Here is a 22,364-nt window from a genome sequence, read left to right on the forward strand (position 1 = left end):
TAGTTGAGGTCGGTGGGATCCTTAGTTGCGGCTTGCCAGCTCCTTGGTTGTAGCATGCAAACTCTTAGCTGCGGCACGCATGTGGGATCCACTTCCCTGACCAGGGATCGAACCCAGGCCCTGCACTGGGCGTGTGGAGTCTTAACCACTGTGCCACCAGGGAAGTCCCCTACTTGTATCATTTTTAACGGTGAAGAAAACTGAGGCTGCAGGTCCGGGGCTACATCTCCAGAAAGCAACACAAACGTATTGGCAGACCTTGGGTTTCCAGTTCATCTCATAACAAACCAGGTCAATCTTCCCTTCCGGAGAAGGAAAATATGCAGAGGCAAACAGTTCGTTAATATCAGTACTTCTCATCAAGGTAAAAAAATGCCTCATGACTGGGCATTCCACTGGGCCTTTTTTCAAAAGGCATTGCCTAAGACAAGACAGCGCATTTCCAGAAAAGAAAAGGAAAAGGAAAGGAAAGGAAAGGAAAGGAAAGGAAAGGAAAGGAAAGGAAAGGAAAGGAAAGGAAAGGAAAGGAAAGGAAAGGAAAGGAAAAGAAAGGAAAGGAAAAGAAAAGAGAAGAATGACCAGCTAGAATCCAGAATCCTGGAACTGCTGACTCTGACAATGCCAGTTTTACCCTCTGGTAACAGCAGTGACCCTGGAATTATAAGCTAGGGGCAAAGAACCTCAAGGGCTTATTAAGACTCCTGGGAACGTTCTGGAAAACCAGTCTGAGAGTCTTTGTGGAACTCACATCTCAGCACCCACAGTTAAGTGACTGGGGCAAAAGAACCTGAGTTTAAAGAAGTTTAACCACGAGCAGATGTTTCCCTTCACACCACGCTGCTGCTTTAACATCCAGAATTCGTGACTTTTTTTTTTTTCCCCACCATTCCCTGATTTACATAGGCTTCCAAAACATTCATGAAAGGCACTTTAACAAAATGTTGAGATGATGCGGTTGGACCAATGCTGTCCTAGTTTTAACCCTTGGTTAAAAAAAAAACCCTTTTCTGTCCCTGTGACTCCAAACCAACAAAAATATAACACAGTCCTACTGGCATTTGAAACCCCCATGGTAAACAGAGCAGTGAAACTAAGTACTTGGGGATGGTTTTCATTACAATGTGCTAAAGAAATGAATGTTTTATTGTTCTTTTTGTAAATACCCTGGAGAACCCTGGGATGGTTTTTCTAGAAGATGAAACTGATCTGAGAGTTTCAGATCTCATGAAGATATGTGATCTCTTTGAGTAACAAATAGGGTGGTTTCTTTGGAGGGGGAGAGACTTTCCATTTACAACTGTTGAGAATTACACTTAAAGATGATTTCCAAAGCCCAGTAACTCTTATGTTCAATACTCAGCTCCTTATTTCCACTTCTTGCCTTCACTTTTATTTTTTCTGTATTCCATATGATCCCTGAACAGTCTCAAAGTTCTCTCCTAGTAAACAAAAGTAGCATGCCTGAATTCACGTCTCCGGCAGGTTGCATTTTCCTAAGATATCTCTCACCCCACATGACCTGCTAGCACCGTGTCACCCCCGCCCCCAACAAGAGGTAGAGTCTATATCTGTCTCCTTGGACCAGCATGGCCCTTGACCGTTGAGTAAAGTGAAGAAGAGACCATGCGACTTTTGAGGCCTGATGATAAAATTTCCATGAACTTCCACCTTGTTTTTCGGGAAGAACCCAGCCATATGTTTTGAGGAAGCCCAAGCAATCTGTGGAGAGGCCTGTAGCCAGCAACTACTTGCCAGCCGTGTGGGTGCACCATCTTGAAAGTGGATTCCCCAGCCACTGACCAGCGGGTACCACGTGGAGCAAAGATCAGCTGCCTTGCCAAGTCCTGCCCAAGCTGCACATTTGTGAGCAAAATAAACAACTGTTGTTACTGTAAACTACTATGTTTTGGGATGGTTTGTTACACAGCAATAGACATCTCCTTAAAATACAGCAATCCTCACTAATTCATACCCATGGGAAGATACCAGACTGCAGCACTTTCTTAAAGTAAAATCCACAATCCTTTATAAAGCATGCTGTTGGGAGCACTTGCAAACATGCAGAAATGTAAACAAGGATAACACAAATACTTCCAAGGAGTGGGGCTCTAGGGACCTGCTTTAATAAACAGATAAGAATAATTTGTAATTAGCCTCTCAGTTTGTGATGATGCATCTGAACTGCTGGCACAAGCGGGCCCCCGGAGGTAAGCACGGCCCTGGCAGTGTGCCTTACATTATTAATTGGCTGAGCAAACCTGTAGGCACATGGAAGCTCGGGGCTTGTTTATCACAAGTTGCAAATGTGCAGCACATGAATTAGTGATGGTGTTTTACTCTTTAGGAAAGACACAGAATGATGCCCACATTCCCAGGCACCATCAGACTCAGAAAGAGTCACAGAGAAACACTATGCTCGAGGCTTCAGAAAAAATCCATCTGTATTCGTCAGGCATCATAAAGAGACTCTTCCCTTGCCCTCTGGGGAGCGTCTCAGAAGCTAGAGTGGCAAATGCATCTTTCATTCAAAATGGGAAGGCTTTGAAATAAAGTTTCTATGCCAACTGAACAATGAGGAGTTCCATCAAAAGCTAACTTTATTTCTACCAGGAATATATTTAAACACTTTCTCTTAAAGTTCTTCCATCTCCTCATGTACATTTCTTCTGATGTCTACTCCCTGTAACCTCCACATCCCAACCTTTCTCTCTCGGAAGAAACTTTCTTTATAAAACGTATTTGACTTCCTTGCGCTCAATAACATCCTTATCACCCCACCAATAACATCCCTACTATCCCCACCAATAACATCCCTATCACTGCCGCCAATAACGTCCCTGCTTAAAGGAAAGGTGGTATGTGGGTACAATGGAACACTATTCAACCATCAAAAAGAAGACAACCCTGCCATTTGCAACAACACAGATGGACCTGGAAGGCATCATGCTAAGTGAAATAAGTCAGACAAAGAAAGGCAAATTCTGGATGATATCACTTACATGTGGAATCTAAAAAAAAGTCAAACTCACAGAAACGTAGAGTAGAGTGGTGGTTACCAGGGGCTGGGGGGGTGGGGGGGGTGGGGATGGGGTGCAGGTAGGGAAAATGGGAAGATGTTGGTCAAAAGGTACAAACTTCCAGTTACAAGACGAATACATTCTGGGGATGCAATGCACACCGTGATAACTAGTGAACAACACTGTGTGTGTTAGATAACTGAAGTTTGCTGAGAGAGTAGATGTTAATATCCTCAGCACACACAGGAAATGGTAACTGTGGAGGTAGGGACTAACACAATGTAGCGAATCACCATGTTGCACACCTTAAACTGACACCATGCTATCTGTCAATCACATCTCAATAAAGCCGGGGAAAAGCAAGATCTCTGCTAACCCCACCAATAACATCCCTGCTGTCCCAAGCAACTACATACCTCTACCACACCAATAACATCCCTAACTAGCCATCCTCCCCAGCGATCTTTTTAGTACCTAGGAATGCTCCTATAAGGCTAACAGACTGGGAAGTAATTAATTAGATGGGAAATCTTGGCGTAACCTATTTTATTGCTTAGGCTAGGTTTATAATAGTTATTACAATACGTGGGCCCTTTGTCCAAACATACCTATTTAGGGTCACTTCCACAGACTACAGCACCACTCCCAAAACGGTAATCTATCTTATTTTTCAGTCCTTTAAACACTTAAGAAGGCATAAGTGAATCACTTAGAGCTTAGATTCTCCTTACGACGGGTTTTTTTCCCATTGGAATGTCAAAGGGCAATGTTTACTTTTAGCTTTAAAAAAAGAAAAAAATGGTAAAAATAATGGCTCTCGTATTGAACTCCAATCACAGTTTTTAGTTAAGGGGGAAGACAACAATCGTTGTCAGTCAACAAACATTGATTTACTAGATGGAGAGCACAGGGAATACTAAGATGTGCCCAGCAAGATTCACCACTGAAATGCAGCACGCCACCGTTAAAAACCCGAATTCATCAAACGCGTTTCTTTGACAATGAGGGAGAAATAATTTAAAAGTCAGACTGACCACACAATCACAGAATATTCAAGATGACTGATGTGCAAAAACTCATGTGACAGATACGAAAACCAAGAATTTGAGAAAACGATATGTCCCTCCTAACTGAGTGCCCGTGATTTGTTAAGCAGTAGGTTTCCTCTACCGGAATCAGGAGAGAACTCTGGAACCGGGCTTTGAAAGCTCCAGATCTCTCCTGGAGGCAGCAAGTTGGTTTTAGTAATTGCATACTTAGTAGGCAAGCCCCCGTACCCCACCCCCTCCCAAGCCATCCTCAACACTGCTGACAGGTCCTAATGGGATCCGGCCCTTTGAGTGGGAATTCTTCCAAAGGCAGAAGAGGGGAAAAACCTTACATGGGTTGCAATCCTGATACACCGGCTCTCAAAACCCTCCAAAAAGATGCCACGTAGTCTCAAGCAGTAAAACGGAAACCTTCCAGTTTGGGGGAAAGAGCCGCCTGCCAGGATAACCTCCATCTCTCAGATGAGACACCCCACCCTCCACACGCCGCGAGGTTAGTCCAAATTCCCACACGCGTTATCTGCGCTGGATCCCAGACAAATCGGCAGACAGGAGGTCTCACTGAGCAAGGATGATCAGCACCTCCGAACAACCCAGATGGGAAGGTTCCACCCGGGCTGTAAACCCGTCAGCTACCACATGTGTTCACTGACGGCGCATAATTAGCACTCACAGCATGTTCCCCTCCCATAAAATATATATATTTTTTGTATGCCACTTTGGAAACGTCCCTGGTGAGAACAGCAAATTCCATATTTGTAAACACGTCTGGCGGGAAGAATGAAGGCGAACCGGGTGACATTATAACCCTCCGAAGTCACCGCCAGGGAGGGCTAACTCAACACGTTTCAACCACCACAAGCACGGACAAAGGCGACTGCAAGTGACAGGAAGGAGAAAACACATGCGTGCCCGCTCCTCGGTGTCCCCTGCCTCACCTCCAAAAGCATCTGTCCCTATACAATTCTGACACCTTTCAGGCCTCGGGAATCCTAGGCTCCCACTCTGTCATTCCATAAATATTCACCGAGCACCTATGACATGACCCACGCTCTTCAGGGCACGGAAAAAAGACAAGGGAAATAATAAACATAATAAGTAAGTAAAAATAGAGTATCTTCGGAGGCAAAAGAGGTACAGAGACAAGAGAAATAGTGTAGAGTGAAGGGAATCACTGATCACTAGGGCGGAGAGAAGCTAATATACAAAATAGATAACCAACAAGGACCTACTGTATAGCGCAAGGAATTCTGCTCGATAGTTTGTAATAACCTATAAGGAAAAGAATCTGAAAAAGAATATATATATATACACATACATGTATTATATATGCATATTATATATATATACATAATATATTATATATACACACATATATATACACAACTGAATCACTTTACTGCACACCTGAAACTAACACAACATTGCAAATCAACTATACTTCAATAACAGATACATAAATAAATAAAAAGGTGGGCAGGGTGAATGGGGGCACCGAGAAAATGAAGCTGGGGGAAGATTTGAAGGACAGGAAGGAATAGCCATGCAGATATCTTGGCGGGGGTGAGAAGGTCCACAAAAGTGATGTCCCCTGCCAAGAGTTAGACCAAATTGAATAAGCACAACTTGATAACCTGATTCACGGAGAGCTGAAAGGGGAAACACACAGGCCATGCATAAGCACACGCTGCATCTCCCGGGTGTGACCGGGATGTCCCCTGGGTTTCACCCCACCAAATGGTATTTCTCAGGAAAGGGAACTACTTCCTACGTTTACGGACTTTTACAAAGTCTCTCACAACACAAGAACCCTCTGTCACTTTATTTTCATCAACCAATATTGACTGGGGAACGCACACTAGTCAAAGATGGTTGGGGATGTTTATGAAGTCATCCGACAGACTTGACTTTTTAAAAGGAGGGATGTACATTCAATAAAAATTTAAAATAATTCCTAGAGCATGAAACGAAAATTTGGGGAGCTGTAGTAAGCATGCTTTTGAAAGATCACGTTTCAAAGCAATGCAAGGAGTTCTACACACAAATGCAAAGGAACTATTGGGACATTTATGAATCTCACAGACAGAGGGCTGAGCAAAAGATGCCATTTATAAAGGTCACATTTATACAAAGTTCAAAACCAGGCGAAGCTAACCTTCGGTGCTGGAAACTAGACAGAGGCCACCTTTGCGGAGGAGAAGGAGGGGAGCGATGAGAGTGGCCACAGGAGGTCCCTGAGCTTTCTCTTTCTTGACCCGGGTGCTGGTTTCCCAGATGCGTACACTTTGTGCAAACTCACTGATCTGTACACTTTCGATTTATGCCATCTCCTGTATTTATGTTATTTCAAATAAAGAGACTTTTGAAAGAGCAATGCAGAGTAGGTGGTTGCATTACAGAAATTTCTCACTCACATATGAGCTGGATAAGAAAAAACAACCAACCTAATGTTACACGAATGGGCTCCTGGGACTTACAATAGAGTGTCCAGTGATAGCATCATTCATGAACCTTAAAAGTGCCGAATCCCACACAATTGGGATGAAAGTAAACACGATGAGCGTGAAACCTGTGTTAGAAGCTCCCCGAAGTCCCTCTGGTGATGACGGAGACACTGAGGGCGAAGATACACGAAAGGTGTAGGAATAAAATTGTTCCACGAAATGTAAACACGTGGGGAAAAAAGCACTACTTCCAAACTTACATATCTTAGATAATTTAAAATATGCATGAATAACTAAATTAATAATTAATATTCTAAAAGGAAATTTAATTATTTCAAATATATTCCTCAAAGGTTATATAGTAAAGTTGACCCCAACGTATTTTTTGGATCTTTCCACGGGGAAAATTTTCTTTGGTTGTCTAATAAACGCTTCTTCTCCTTGTGGCTGAAAAGACTCATAATCACAAATATTTTGTGCCAATTTAGAAAACATGGAGAACTGAAAATTGTTTAAATAAATAAATCCTACAGAACTATGCTGTCCCAGGCAGTAGCACTGACCACACATGGTCATGGAGCCACGCAGTAGCTGCATCGAGCGATGGGGCTGGTGCGATTTAGGAGCTAAACTCTTAACTGTACTGAATTTTAATGAATTGAAACTAAATTTAAAAACTGAAGTTGCATAAACTATTTTTCTGTTAAACAAAACTTTATTTTGTAGGCCATTTTACTTTACTGAAAATTTAGCATCCAAATCGAGATGTGAAACAAGTATAAAATAGACACCACATTTCAAAGATTTCGTTTGTTAAAAAAAGAAAACATAAAATATCTCATTACACATTGAAAACATATTTTGGATCCACTGGGTTAAACAAAATATATTCCTAAAATTAACTTCACCTTTGTTTTTACTTTTTTAGTAGGCTACTAGAGAATTTGAAATGACACAGGGGGCGCAAATTATATTTTTACTGGACAGCACAGCTAAGGAATAAAATGCCACTTTTTAAAAGGATTTTATTGAAGAATAGTTGATTTACGACGACATGTTAATTTCTGCTGTATAGCAAAGTGATTCAGTTATATATACATATATATTCTTTTTATGTTCTTTTCCATTATGATTTACCACAGGATATTGAATATAGTTCCCTGTGCTACACAGTAGGACCTTGTTGTTTACCCATCCTATATATAATAGTTTGAAAATGCCACTTTTGATTAGGGACCATAAGGAAGAGAGAAAAGAATGAGAATCAAAGCTGGAAAAGCCAATATATTTGAAGATCTGATTAACAACTGTGGTAGAAGAAGGCCAGGGCCAGGGGGTGTGGAGTCAGGGAGAAAGCAGAAACGGGGAGAAAAAGTCTGAGAGACCGAGGTCAGAAAAGCTGGAATCGACCCAGACAGCAGAGCAAACGCTATCTACGATTCCACAGCTGTAAACAGACCCAAGGACCTAGTTTTTGCTGACAAGATGTGTTAGAAGATTGCTATGTCTGTTATGAAAGGAGCAGAAGGATGACAGAGGCGCCAAGCGTCCTTCTGGGGTGACGAGAAAGGGGGCAGTTTTAAACTGCCCTGCTTCACATTGCCCCTCCACTGGAGGTTTGGATGAGGATTAGGAAACACAATTACATGAAGAGTCTGGACAGAAACACTTGTTTTAGTGGCGCCAAGAAAATACAATCAAGTACTCCACTCATGTGGGCTTACACCAGTTCTGTGCAGGGGAGATGATTAGTATTAGGGACCCACTGTAAAAAGAGAGGAGACTGTCCCTGCACCTGCTGACCATCTGTGACTGCCCGTGGTCTGTAAGTGTCCCATGACTTCCTCATTGACTTGGTGCATTTTCCCTAGTATGCTCCGTGATATAAATAGGTATTTGAGGAGAAGGAGAAGCAAGGAGAAAGTTCTTAAATGACCTTTGAGAAATGCTAAGCTAAGTCAGCAGGTTTCTTACTGCAGACCTTATCAGAGCCTTGACTCTTCTAAGGAGCAACATGGCCCTCAAGAGGGCTGACACCACGCCTGTGTTCCAAGCATCGTGCACTGCAGAGCCTCTTTTTCCAAGAAGCATTGCAGGAAAAGCACAAATCAAGAAGCGCTGGCTTAGAAGGAAGTCTCTCAGATCTTCAGCCCTTTTGGCTTCAACCTCAGCCCAAAAGGAACACAACTATCTGCTGTAAGCATGGTTCAGAGGCAGTGCCAGAACCTGTCGGTTATCCCAGCTTGTCCGTCGCAGACCGCCTCTGGGGCCTATTTCAGTAGCTGTGGGAGCAAAGTACATCTCGGGTGCCCTGCGGCCACAGCGCTGTCCTGGAGAAGCAGACATCTGTCCCTCACCTGCAGGAGCTCCCAGGCTGGCGTCCTGCCCTCCCGAACACCTGGCTCAGGTGAAGTCACGTGAGCCCTGGCACCTCCAACCTGCCACCAACAAGTGGGGATGCAGGAGAGAGCAGCTTTCCCCAAGTGCCAAAAGCAACCCAGGAGGCATCCTGAGAGGACAGCCTGATGCCCAGGCCTAACTTCTCTCTAGAACAAAGCGCTCTCGGGCACAGATCAGCCACTTCGCTCCAGTTTACTTTCTGTTTCCCCTCCAGTGTTTTGTCTGCTCCACCAGCCCCTAGAACAGTCTCTGATTCCTTGGATTTGGGGTGATTTCTCTACAGAGAGTTCAAAGGAAGGAAGGCTTGATGGCCACAGGCTACCCCCAGACTGAGCAACAGGCCACTCTGTTCCGTGCACATCTAAATGCCATTTTTAGAAATCTCAAGTTGATTTTTTCCCTGATTTAACAGCAGGTTCTGTTATTTTCTTTCATGTGATATGTGCTCCGAATGCTAAAAATTACATAAAATCGCAGTGCTTTACCTGGTCAAGTTCTAATCCTCAAGTCAGATATTAAAATTCAGTTGCTTAATAAAATATTACATTAAGAAGAGCCGTGAAGATAATTCAGCAAGCCCGTACAAAGAAAGAAAAACCACCTGAAATTTAAAACAAACAAAACAAAAATCTCAGAACCATCCTGGGAATAACACAGGAACACACATGAGTTCTACAGGGTATAGGGCAGTGGTTTTTAATTATAACTCAAAGACATTTTGGATCAGGCCTTGTAAAGTATGCACCGGAAGGGGAGAGGCCACCAAGACAGCTTCCGTGGAGATCGCCAGTGACCGCATGGCCACCCCACCAACGGCTATTTCAGATCCTTAGTCTTAGAGGCAGCGACAGGGTTGACAAGCCCTCCCCTTACTCCATCACCCGTACTCCCCGAGTTTCCCCTGGACCTCTCTAGCCACTCACTTTCTGCCTCTTTTCTCTGCCCAGCAGTGAATGCTAGAATTCCCCAGGGCTCAGATGGAGGCCCTCTTCCTTCACACCATCCCTTCCTTCCTAAGTGATCTCATCATGACCGTGGCATCATTCACCCTCCGCCAGCCAGCGTCTCCAGCCTAGACCACTGCCCTGAGCTCCTGGACCACAGCCCTTCTTATCTCAGCAAAGACCCCTATTCCTTCAGCTGCGCCAGCCAAAGCAGCCTGGTCCCTCCCTCTACCATGCCATTATTCCATCTGTAAACAACGCTGGGGATCTCCCTGGCTCCTTAAATCCATCCACATCTCCACCGTGATGCTGTTCTGACTGTTAGCAAACCTACAACCTAACCGTCCACAGAGAGACACTCCAACAGGATCCTAACTGCATCTATCCCTGCCCCCAGTCCAATCCCTACCCTGCAGCCATTCTGATCTTTCCAAAATGTAAATTTGGTATCATTCTCTAGCTCCTCCTTAAAGCCCCCCAATGGCTTCCCACGGCATTTGGGAGAAGAACCCACATCCTGCGGCTGGCCCGCGGGCCCACACACGTGAGTCCTAACTCTCCAACCTCACCCTCCAATCTCTGAGGTCAAGTCACAGTGGCCTCCATCCTGGTCCTCTAACCAATCATGCTCCTCCCCACCTCGCGGCCTTTCCCCAACCCCTTCCAGGCCCCACTACGTCCACTCTCTCTCACCAGTTTACCCCCCAGATCTCAGTGCAAACAAGTGCAAACACCACTTCTTAGTGGACCACCCTCTCCTCTCACCACCTGCCTGGGTCAGGGCTCCTCACCATGTTCTACTCCAGAGCACATACCTTTTGTGATGAGACCTCCATCCTGTGACTATCTGCTCTCAGCTGGGCTGTATGCCTCCTGGGACCAGGGACGGTACCTGGACTGGCTAAGGCATCCCCAGACACCACCTCAAAGATCTGGTCACAGAAACATGGGTGAACCCTGGCCCACTGGTACTGGGTCTTGGATTCACGTACAGGGTAAACATGAAGCGTAAGAATTTGTCTTGTTTGGGGGGAGTGATCAGGACAAGAACACAATGCCCTCCACAGGCTCAAATTAACTTCAACTAACCTCCCAGGACAGAACAGGGAGCTCACAGGCCAATGGAAACAGCAGGAGAGGAACTTTATAAGCAAACACGCCTCCAGGCAGCAGCTGCTGCTCAGCCTCCTCCACTGTGGGCATTTACGCCTGTGAGGGCCTCCTGCCTCCCACCCCAGCCTCAAAGGAGAGGGTGTCCCACCCCGCGTGTGCGGATCTCCCCACCCCGGACCTGCCTCCACTTTTCATCACCTCTGACTTCTATTAACTTTTCCATCCCTACTGGTACCTTTCAGCTTTTAAAGATGCTCAATTCTCCTGTTCAAAACAAACAAGAATTCCTTTGACCTGTACCCTGTCTTAGCCTCTCTCTTTCTCTCTCTCTCCCTCCTCCCCTCTCCTTCTATACTTACTTATTCTTAAACCCATGGCAGAGGGGTCTGTGCCTACCCCACCCCTTAAAAACTGCTCTCGTAAGATTTCTCTGTGGCCTCCAGTGGTCAAACCCAGTGGGCCAACCCCACCCCCAGTGGGTTCCAACCTGCCCTCTTTCCTGCTATTACGGTTTTCCCTGGTCTCTTTCCACAGATTTCAGAACATCACGCTCTTCCCTTTCTCCACCTGCTTCGTAAAAGCCGTTTCTCTTTCTCCTTCTCTGGATCCTCCCCAGAGCGCTCCCCTCTCCCCTCTGCAGGAATGAGCGAGCCCTCCCATCACAAGTTCATCCTGTCCGTGGCTCTGCCACCTCAGCCAGGGGCTACTCAAAGTGTGGTCCTCAGCCCACTGCTGGTCCCCCAACCTCCTGTTACCAGTTTGTGACAAGATAGGTACACAAAGCGAGACGAAGCACTTAGACCCTTTTCTAGCTCTTCTTCGTTGCTGCCATGTTTCACTGCATTTTACAAAAGCATCGCTCCTTAATGGACTGGAGAAAAACAAAACAAACAAAACCCCGTCCTCCACCACAGAGAATCTGGGAAACACTGGTCCAGATCTTGCAGTCCTTTGATGGATCTATCTGCTTATATTAAGAAACCAAGAGCCTTCCCAATAAGAAAATAAAAAACATTATCCACTTCTCTAAAACGAAGCCAACCAACCAGCCAACCAGGCATCAGAAAACCTTAGGACCCTGGGTCTGTATCCTCCACCAGGCAGCAAGGAGTGGAGGCTGCGTGGCGCCTGTGCCCCTGAGGTGGACACGTGCCCCCCAGATGCCCCCCTGAACCACTTCCCCGCCGTCTGACCCGCCCCTCAGACAACGAGTCCCCTCCTGGCCTCCTCCCAAGCTCCAGCACAGCCCCACCTGCCTTCCGGAATGTCCCCGCGGGTGTCCCGTGGGGCCCTCGGTCCCAACACGACCATCACCAACCTCATTACCTCTTGTCCCCAAACGGCTCACATGACTCGCCTGACGCTTCAGTCACCTGAGTGTCACGTTAGGCTCCCCTCCCCCCATGACACAAAGTCTTAATGATTCTTCCTCTGCATTTCTCTTTTAATTTGTTCATACACCCCACAAATACGTAATAAGTCCTAGAGAAACAACAGTGAAGAGGACAGCCCGTCCCCCAGCAGCACCTCAGCCCCGGCCGGGCCCACTTCCCTCCACGCGGAAGGCACCCTCCCTGCTAGAACCACACACCACTGTGCCTTAAGCCCTCCCCCACCCCCCCAGGGCAGCCTTCTGAAAAATGTCACGATTCCCTGATTCCCTTGATTGGAGAGTAGGTGAGGGTGCCGTGAGGAAAGGGAAGCCTTTTTAACATAATTTCCCTTTCACTCTGAGTCGGCATCTTGCACTAATTAAAATTAGACCCTGCGCAGCACTTGCAGAAATGAAGCCCCGGATACTCAACCATCAGCCAGAATGAACGATAAGTCTGTTAGAGACCACAGGCGACGTTTCCTAATCCTGGGGAATTGGGATAGGCGGTTTCATTACAAGGAGCCACTGAGATCTGAAGTATCTGTCGGGCTCTCTTCTTTAGGACAAGATGTAAGCAGCACCGTTTGGTTTTCTGAAGGTCGATGCCTGTAGTTTCATCCAGGCCACTGAGTTTCTGACCACCAGCTGTCCCCCCACAGAACAGGGCAGGGGTCTGCCGTGCTTCCCCTCAGCGGCCAGAGCTGAGGGCCTGAGGGTGAGGCCCCTACATCTCGCCTGGACAACGGCATAGGGTGTGGCTTCTCCCCTGGGGGGCCAGGCCTGGAGCCCCAGCCTCCACGCAGGGGAGGCCTTCGAGTTGCTCCAAAATCTGTCCCCACGTACCAGACACAGTTACACCCAACTGCCTCCCACGCCCAACCCCGCCTTCTGGCTCGGCCGGCACCCTCCCAGTTCCTGAGCGCGCCACAGAGGAGGCGGCAGAGCCCCGTGGTCAGGAGTGTGGCCCCTGGGGCCAGGCAGGCTGGGGTCCAACCCCAGTCCTCCCTTTCCCAGGCGTAACTTTGGGCAAACTGCATAGCTTCTCTGTGCCTCAGTTTCTTCACCTGTAAAACGGAGATAAGCCTTCAGGAGGGAGAGGTGAGGGTTAAGAGTTTACTGCTTGGAAAGCCCTTCAGCCCAGGGTCTGCTTGGCATCTAGGGGGATTCCTTCTGTGGAGTAAAATCCAATTTACAATTCAAATTAACCTATAGATGCATATATAGGAGCCGGGGCACATAACACAGAGAAAGACCATTTCATCTTTTTTTCTCTTGTATTCCTGCCCCAGGGGAATTCCAGCCCCTGGAGCCTGAGCCTCTAGGCCACTTCCAGCATCTTTAGAGTAAGGACACCCCACCCCCACTCCACAACTCACCCGAGGCAGTTTGAGCAGGGTGCCTTTCTTGTAACCAGAAGAACGGCGCACAGAACAGGCTTCCTCCTCCCTTTGTCCATCCTAAACTCCAGCCAATCAGGATGGGGCTCTTCCTCAGCCTTGAGCCTCCCTTCCACACGCCGGTCCACGCCAGGAACAGCACTGTCCACCTGGCCCCTCCGCCTCTGCCCGTGCCCATCACTCGCTGTTCAGAGTCCTCGTTCTACCGCACACATCTCCAGGGCCTTCCCCGGGCCACCTGGCCACAGACCCTCCTGCCCCTCCCCAGCTCCACGGCGACCCACTGGAGCCACCCCCCCTCCCCCAGTGGAAGACGGGCCAGGCCCTATCGCTCCATCGTCCCAGCTCCTGGCAGAGTCCGGGTCCTCTCTGAGCTCTTTCTTCCAGTCTAGAAGGGAAACATCACTGCCAGTGTGGCCCGTGGAACGGAAATCCTGGGCAGCAGAAACCAGAAAATGTGTGCAAGGACTCTGCAAACTTTCAAGTGCTTCCCAAGCATCCAGACATTTTCCCGAGAAGCTCCAAAGCATGTAAAGTCATTTGAAGATGAACTTGTAGGCTCTTCATTCTGTATCACCCTGTCTTCTTTACAGTCCTCTGGGAACTTTGGAGAACAGGAAAATCCAAAAGTTCCCAGAATCCACCAGCCACGCAAGACAGGCTCTGGGAGTACCTGGCGGACTGAACCTTTGTCTCAAAGGAACAGAGGCAGCGCTGAAGCTCTCCCAGCCGTGCAACTCTGCCTCTCGAGCTTTCGGTTCTAGGGTTTGGAAAACATATCTTCTCCAAGTCTGCCCATAAATCTGCATCTTACATGTTCTGTGGGCCATAATAAATAATTTACATAAAGGGCCGGCTGGATGGAGCACAGCAGGATACAAGAGGGAAAACCACAATGCCGTAGCCCAGATTTAATGGGATCAGCCCAAGTGCTCAGGACATCATTAGACCACACTGAAGGGAAGAGAGTCATCTTTATCCAGCTCCCTTCATGCTCTGTGCACAACTGTGCTGGGGGTGGGGGCTGTGAATCACGGCCTCTCCAGCTAACGTTGCGTGACACAGATACAAATGACTTCACTTTGCCTAATTGTGGGAAATAATGAAATCTCCTTTCCGTCCCTCTATCCATGTCCTCTGTCCAAAGGGTCTGCTCATTTAAAACATTGGGTGGAAAAATAATACGGGGCCATTGTTCTTAAGAAAAAAATTCACATCACTTTGAGTCTAATTCTACCGTGCAGAGAAGAATATGAACTTATCCTGGGTGACGGCACAGTGACAAAATGAGTTAATTACCATCGCATCGCAAGATGGATCTACTTGTCATAGGAACAGGAGCCATTATTTCACACAAAATAATGACCCAGATAAAAAGTAATGGCTGCAGGCAGGAGCCGCCAGTGACACAGCTTCATCTTGGCCTGAGTGAATGGCAATTAACACGTGTCACCACCATATATACATATATATACACATATATGTACACATACATAGGCACCAAGCTATTCATTAAATATTCACTGAAAACACACAAATAATTTTTACTGTTTTTCTTCCCAGGGAACTCCTGTGGTCTTCTACCCACGTGATGACAGGAAAATGTACACACGTGTGACGTTCAGCCTTCGGCCGCAACAGCGGCTGACCCCGCAGAGAGGCCCCCACCCCTCGCCTCGCTGCAGCAGAGGTGGCATCTTCTCCAGAAATCACATCCAACCACAGAAGAGAGAAGCAGAGGGAAGGGGCCCAGTCCCATCACGTTGTCCCTCCTCTGCCGGTTGTCACGGCCGCGGACCGAGAACCAGAGTCACAGCCAGCAGGGACGGCCAGAAACGCGGGAGCCTCCCGGGTGGAGGCCCCGGCCACAGACTGACAGAGCAGGGACAAAAGGCAGGGCCACCTCGACACCTGGGTCCCCAGGGTAGGGAGCCTTCCTTCCTCTCTGCTGCCCACAGCCATGAACTGGGTCTCTATCGCGTGAAGAAGAGGCGAGAGGCTCCGGGATACACAGCTGGAGACCCGTTCTGGGTCAGACATCTCAGTGCTGCCCAAGCGTGCAAGCTGTCTAGCCTGCCAGAACCCAGTCCCCTGTACTCGAAAACCAGGGGTACAGGTAGGGCAGGGGCAGCACGGCACAGTGGGCTTTAAAGGGCATCATTTTCAAAATGTTAAAAACAGAATCGTATGGAGATTACCCTACGAAGCGAAGTAAGCCAGACAGAGAAAGATACCATATGTCACCTATATGTTCAATCTAAAAAAAAAGATACAGATGAACTTATTTCCAAAACAGACACAGACCCACAGACATAGAAAATAAACTTATGGTTACCAAACGGGAAGGCGGGGGGTGGGTGGAGGGATAAATTAGGAGTTTGGGGTTAACGTAAATACACTACTATATATAAAATAAACAACAAGGACCTACTGCATAGCACAGGAAGCTGTACTCGATATTGTGTAGTAACCTGAAAGGGGAAAGAATCTGAAAAAGAATATATATGTGTGTGTGTGTATATATATATATACACATATATATTTATAACCGAATTGCTATGCTGTGCACATGAAACTAACACAACATTGTAAATCAACTATACTTCAGTTAAAAAATAAACAATTTTTTTAATGTCGCTAACAGAATTCTTATACAAACACAGAATGAGCAGGTGTCTATGACTGCTGTAACATTACTGAACAAACCATGAGACACTGATGTGTGTACACACGCACACACACAATCAGGGGAGGGAAAAGAATGTTGGGATAAAAGTAAAGTTGACACAAAAGTGGCCGATGTCCTTCAGGGTGTGTAAACCATAAGCCTGAGGTCCTGTGCTCTGTGTAGACGCCCACCTGCACTGCAAGCGCTGCAGACACAGGGCATCTGAGTGTTCACTCGGCCGGCTGCTTACGACCGGGCTCGGCCACAAGGCAGTGGGTCAGTCCCCAAATGGTCTGGTTTGGGTGAGACAAAAGCGCCAAACCGCATATTTTCAAAAGAGCCTGTTTGACAGTATGGCCAGAGCTTACGCCCTCATCTTACTAACTCGTCCCTCAAACATTCCAAGCCTCCCAAGCCCTAATTACAAAACCATTTCTACAGCTATTTTTCCCCAGTGCTCATAGCATGGAGTAAATCGCACCTCTGCAATGTCCGTACCAAGTTTACAAGAACATTTTATTTGCAGCAACCCAAAGAAGATGGCCCTACCTATGCAGACATCTCCCTGAGTTGTGGAAGCACCCACGTTCTCTGGCTGATGCACGTGTGAACCAAAACTGCTTTTCCCTGCATTTCTTACGTAAGGATCTGAATTCCACCAGAGCAGAAGGTCTCCATCGTCCTAGTAAAATTACCCAAATGTCTGACCTAAGAGCTCATCTGATTCCTGGGCTGTGGGTCTCGACTCCTATCATACCTGAGTGGTTATTCCCAGGACCCTGTAGAGCCTGAACACTCAACAAAGGCTCAACAAATGTTGAAGAGAGGGAGGTAGGGAGTGAATAAAAAAAAATAAAAATAAAAATAGACTCACTGGTTGTTTAAAGGGACCATCCAATTATTTCACTTTCCCGCAGAACTTCTCTCCACGGCCTCCCGTCGCTTTCACGGCCAAGGCCTGGCCCTTCCTCCCACCCCTCATGGCCCCTTTCTTGCCAAAGGTCCTCCGATCTTCCTTCCATTCCCCTCAGGCCCTCATACGCTCTGTTCCCTCTGTTCGGAGAGCCCCCCGCCCGCCCGCCGCAGCCCCGTCAGGCCGCATCCTGCTGTCCCAGGCCGAGGCGCTTCCCCGACCCCCACACCACAGCCTGTCTGTCTGCTGCTTCCCCGGCCACGCTCATCACTCGGGTCCGGAAGAGCCTTCCAGTGGGAGGACCGTGGGCAGGGACCACGGCTTTTTTGTTCTCTGCATCCCAGCGCCGGGGACTCTTTCTGGCCTGATGTTGACAGCCAACAATATTTATTAAAGCATTCATTAACTGATTGACTGGATCTCAAACAAACCATAACCACCTCTACAGGATGGGGAACTGCCAACTGTTGTGGAAGACTGGGAACTGGAGGACAGGGCAGGCAGTAAGCGAGGAATTTAGCCCCACTTTGGGCAAGGACACTCCTCCTGCAGTAAATGTCAGCGTATGGAAACTCAGCACACCCTGCAATTAGGCGGGAAACCTCATAGGGCTCAAAGGGAAGTTCAAAACCAGACATATTTCTGGGCAGAAAATGAACCCCCGCAACAAGGCAATTTTCCGTGGTACGATCGCCTGCCAGCGGTCACTGGACTGTGACACGCTCCCGCTCCAGGATAGGAAGGGGGCTCGTGGCTATGAAGGCCCACAGGGTGAGTGGGAGGTGGGATCTGGGGGGCTCCCACCACCTTGAGGATTTGAGGGGGTTCCTGGCAGGGGGCCAGCAGGCCCGTCAACTGTGAACGCCACTTCAGCCTTAAAAACACAGGGTCTGCCACCCCGGGAGGAGGGGAAGCCACCTCGTCCAAGGCCAAGGCCAGCCTGAGTGGGAGGGGACTGCCCCCTGTGAGGCCACCCAAAGTCCCGGGTCAGAACAGGCCTGGGCAGTGCGGCCCACCTGCCTTCGGCCAGCCCCAAGCCACTCACTCAGGCAAGCGCTCGGCAAGCCTGCTCAGCTGTCCCCAGACGCAGCACTCACCTTCTTAATGAACTCTGGGATGATTTTCTGGTCTGTCAGGTGGCCTAGGGAAGAACAGCAATCTAATTCCAAGATGTAGCCGTCATTGTGAAGATCAGTGTTCTGAGATCTGAAAAGAGAAGCACACACACAAGTGAAGATTTTGCACAACATATATATACTAAAAAAAAAAAAAAAGAATTACTGGGTGTTGCATGACATCCTAAATTCTTTCCTGAAAGTAACGGTTAAAAAGGCAGTTCTGCAAAAATAATTTACGGTTAACAACTCAAATAATATAGAGGGATCTACATCATGGAAGAATCCCCAAGACATATCATCAAGGAAACCACATCATTATGGAATGATGGCTTTAGTGCAGTATGGCTTATACTTTAAACAACACACACACACACACACACACGTGTGCCACTCCAACAACGCATATTTCCCATTGGCTTCTACCTGCCAGGGCACTAAAAAAGAACTAGCAAGACACACAGCAAACCAATAACAGCAGTGACCTCTGAGGGAAGGAGATGGTCAGTGTAGGAACTGGGCGGGGATGGTGCTGGTGTCAAATGTGACTTGAGCTGTATCTCTAATTTTTTCACTTTTCTGGAAGAGAATATATTCACCTATTGCTTAGAAAAGTAAAAATAATTTTTAAAAGACTTTTAAAGGGTTCAAACCCCTACAGAGGGCAATCCGGCAAAATCTATCAAAACTAAAGATGCCTGAAAGAAAGAACGCAAGGCAACTGAAGCAGACATCCTGGGACAAGAGTGGACGTGAGGGGCTGTCTGAGGCGGAGACCGTCCACCTTCCGGTGGAGAGGGAGGCGTCCAGCGTGCCCTGCTCCGACCCTCCGTGTGGTGGAGCTGCTTCCCTGTCCCCCTCCCAACACTCCCCCCGGCCCCCCATAGATGCACACGTGACCCAATGCTCGATGCACTCGGGACAACCGGCAGCAAGTAGTCACTGGAAGGAAATCCCACCACCCCACGCCGCTCCTTTGGGGGACCCCTGGGTGACACGTCAGGGCGGATGGACCCCTGGCAGCCACGTGGTTGTCAGAAACTGCAGGTGCCGGGCTGGCCCTGCCTCACGTCAGACAAGAGGAAGCAGACATCAGCCAAGGGCCAGCAGACCGTGCCCTTTCCTCATGGCGGGGCGGGAGGACTTGGAGACCAGGGCTGGGCTGTCCAGGGCTCACAGCACATGTGCAGCGACTGTCCACGGCTGAGGGCAGAGCAGGGCCCACTTAGGAGGGTCCCCGCCAAGGAGGGGCCCCTGCAGCCCCTGCGAGAGCACGTGCAGCCAGGACAGGCACCTGCACGCTGCACTCATTCAGGTAGTTTCTGAATGCCTATTTGTTCTAATATTTTAAAGACAAATTTCTAGGAGTCTTACATATCATTCAAAGCCATTTATGCTGCCATTAGCCACCTGAGTATGACTCACATGAAATTCAAAAGGGGAAAAATTAAAGAGGATTTGGTTTTCCCCAGGTGTGCAACTGTGACTGGGTAAGCAAATGTCAGTAACTTACTTTATGTTTCCCTCTGACATATCCTTTCACGGATAGGGACTGCGGTGCACACTTTTAAAATGTAAAAGAATCGACTGATTCCAAACTGGCCAAACTGGAATAAACTAGTTCCAAACTGATCAACCAATTCTGAACTCCAGCCTTCTCACCTAAAAACTTCAACAGAGATTAGACTCCTGCTGTCCCTCTTTCCCTCATGTTCTTACGCTCACCCGGCCCGAAACAAAAGACATTCTAAGAGGAAAGAAAGCAGCAGGTTTCAGGCTTTTTTTTTTTTTTTAGTTTGTTTTTTTTTTAATTAATTTTATTTTTTTTATTTTTTTGGGGGGTACACCAAGTTTTGTTTTTTTTTTTTTAGTTTTTTTTTAATTAATTTTATTTATTTATTTATTATTTTCAGACTTTTGAAAGAGAAGACTTAGTCGAGACACTGTCATATGCATCGTGTGGGATCTCAAACAACAAAGACAGGAATAGGAGGCGGAAAATAGAATATGAAATTCCAGCTCTGTCACACACGGACTAACACCAGACTGCACAAGGTTATTTATAAATACTCACTGACATTTTAAATGACTAGGGTGAAAAACAGTAATCATTGAAAATAAGTCAAATAGACATTTCTCCAAAGAAGACATCCAGAAGGCCAACAGGCACATGATAAGATGCTCAACATCACTAATTACTAGAGAAATGCAAATCAAAACTACAATGAGGTACCACCTCACTGGTCAGAATGGCCATCAACAAAAAATCTAAAAGTAACAAATGCTGGAGAGGGTGTGGAGAAAAGGGAACCTTCCTACACTGTTGGTGGGAATGTAAATTGGTGCAGCCACTGTGGAAAACAGTATGGAGGTTCCTCAGAACACTAAAAATAGAGCTACCGTATGATCCAGCAATCCCACTCCTGGGAATATACCTAGACAAAACTCAAAAAGATACATGCACCCCTATGTTCACAGCAGCACTGTTCACAATAGCCAAGACATGGAAACAACCTAAATGTCCATCAACAGATGAACAGATAAAGAAGATGTAGTGCATGTATACAATGGAATACTACTCAGCCATGAAAAAGAATGAAATAATGCCATCTGTAGCAACATGGATGGACCTAGAGATTGTCATACTAACAAGTAAGCCAGACACAGAAAGACAAATATCATATGATATCACTTATATGTGGAATCTAAAAAATGATACAAATGAACTTATTTACAGAAGAGAATAGACATAGAAAGCAAACTTATGGTTACCAAAGGGTGGGGGGAGGGATAAATTAGGAGTTTGGGATGAACATATACACACTACTATATGCAAAATAGATAAACAACAAAGGGCCTATTGTATAGCACAGGGAGCGGTACTCAGTATCTTATATTTTCTATAAAGGAAAAGAATCTGAAAAAGACTATATATATACATACACACACACACACACACACAAAACCTGAATCACTGTGCTGTACAACTGAAACCAACACAACTATACTTCAGTTAAAAAAAATCCCTCAATGAGAAATGAAAACAATAAAATAAAATAAGTCAGCATTGTATCCACTCTGTGAAACACCCATACAATGAATGGAGGGAAGACAGGTCTGTCTTTAAACAACTCACAGCCCAGACTCGCCAGACTCGCAAGGGATAATTGTGAGTACAGGATCTAATAACTCTCGGCTTTGGTTCTAGAACAAGAAGTGCTCTGAGGAGGAAGGCAGCTCTGGTCCATTTCATCCGATAATTAACTCAATTACACCTGAACTGAAAGACGCATAAACGGTGGACAAAAATAGGTATTATTACAAATGTTCTAGATGAAACATGAAAACTCACATCTCGGCTTATGGGCACTTGAAAGCAAATCCGTGCCTATTGGAGACACAGATGCGTTAACTATAGGTCTACCCTGCCTTTAGGAATTACATCCACAGTTTAAAGTGAAAGGCTTGGGACGCTGACGGGGAGGGGGTGGTGAGGACCGCTGAATGCTCCAAGGACAGACGCTGGCTGCCCAAGCCCTCAAGTCAGAGCTCTGTGAGGGTGCAGGCCCAGAGCTGGGTGGGCAGCACAGTCACACAGAAACTCCCTCTCTGCCCCCAGCCCTACGAAAAACAGCATCAAATCCACAAAAGCTTGAAGCTTGCCTATAGGGCTGCCAGCTGGGGGCTTCTGGGCTACTCAGCCCTGGGGGGAGGATGGGTGCGGAGAGGGCAGTCACCATGGTTGCTCTGGTGAATGTGCCCTAAGGTGACCCCCACCGACCTCCCCCTTCTGTGTTCACGCCTTTGTACCATCCCTCCCCCTGCATGGGAGCAGGACCTGTGACTTGCTTCTAATCCACAGAACTAGGCAAAGGGATGGGAGTTCACTCCCGTGCGGACATGACACTGCAAGACTCTACCTTAGCAGA

At 47.2% G+C, this 22,364-nt stretch overlaps 1 protein-coding gene across 1 annotated transcript in view; it reads right to left on the reverse strand.

The window, feature by feature from the left end:
• RFTN1 (raftlin, lipid raft linker 1) overlaps positions 1-22,364 on the reverse strand; it is a 200,168-nt gene that overhangs the window by 73,408 nt on the left and 104,396 nt on the right. The window contains exon 4 of the mRNA XM_057737870.1: positions 18,418-18,526. Within this exon, the coding sequence (XP_057593853.1) occupies positions 18,418-18,526 (109 nt within the window). The remainder of the gene's footprint in view (positions 1-18,417; positions 18,527-22,364) is intronic.

Source organism: Hippopotamus amphibius, chromosome 6, assembly GCF_030028045.1.
Source record: "Hippopotamus amphibius kiboko isolate mHipAmp2 chromosome 6, mHipAmp2.hap2, whole genome shotgun sequence".
Classification (NCBI taxonomy): Eukaryota; Metazoa; Chordata; class Mammalia; order Artiodactyla; family Hippopotamidae; genus Hippopotamus; species Hippopotamus amphibius.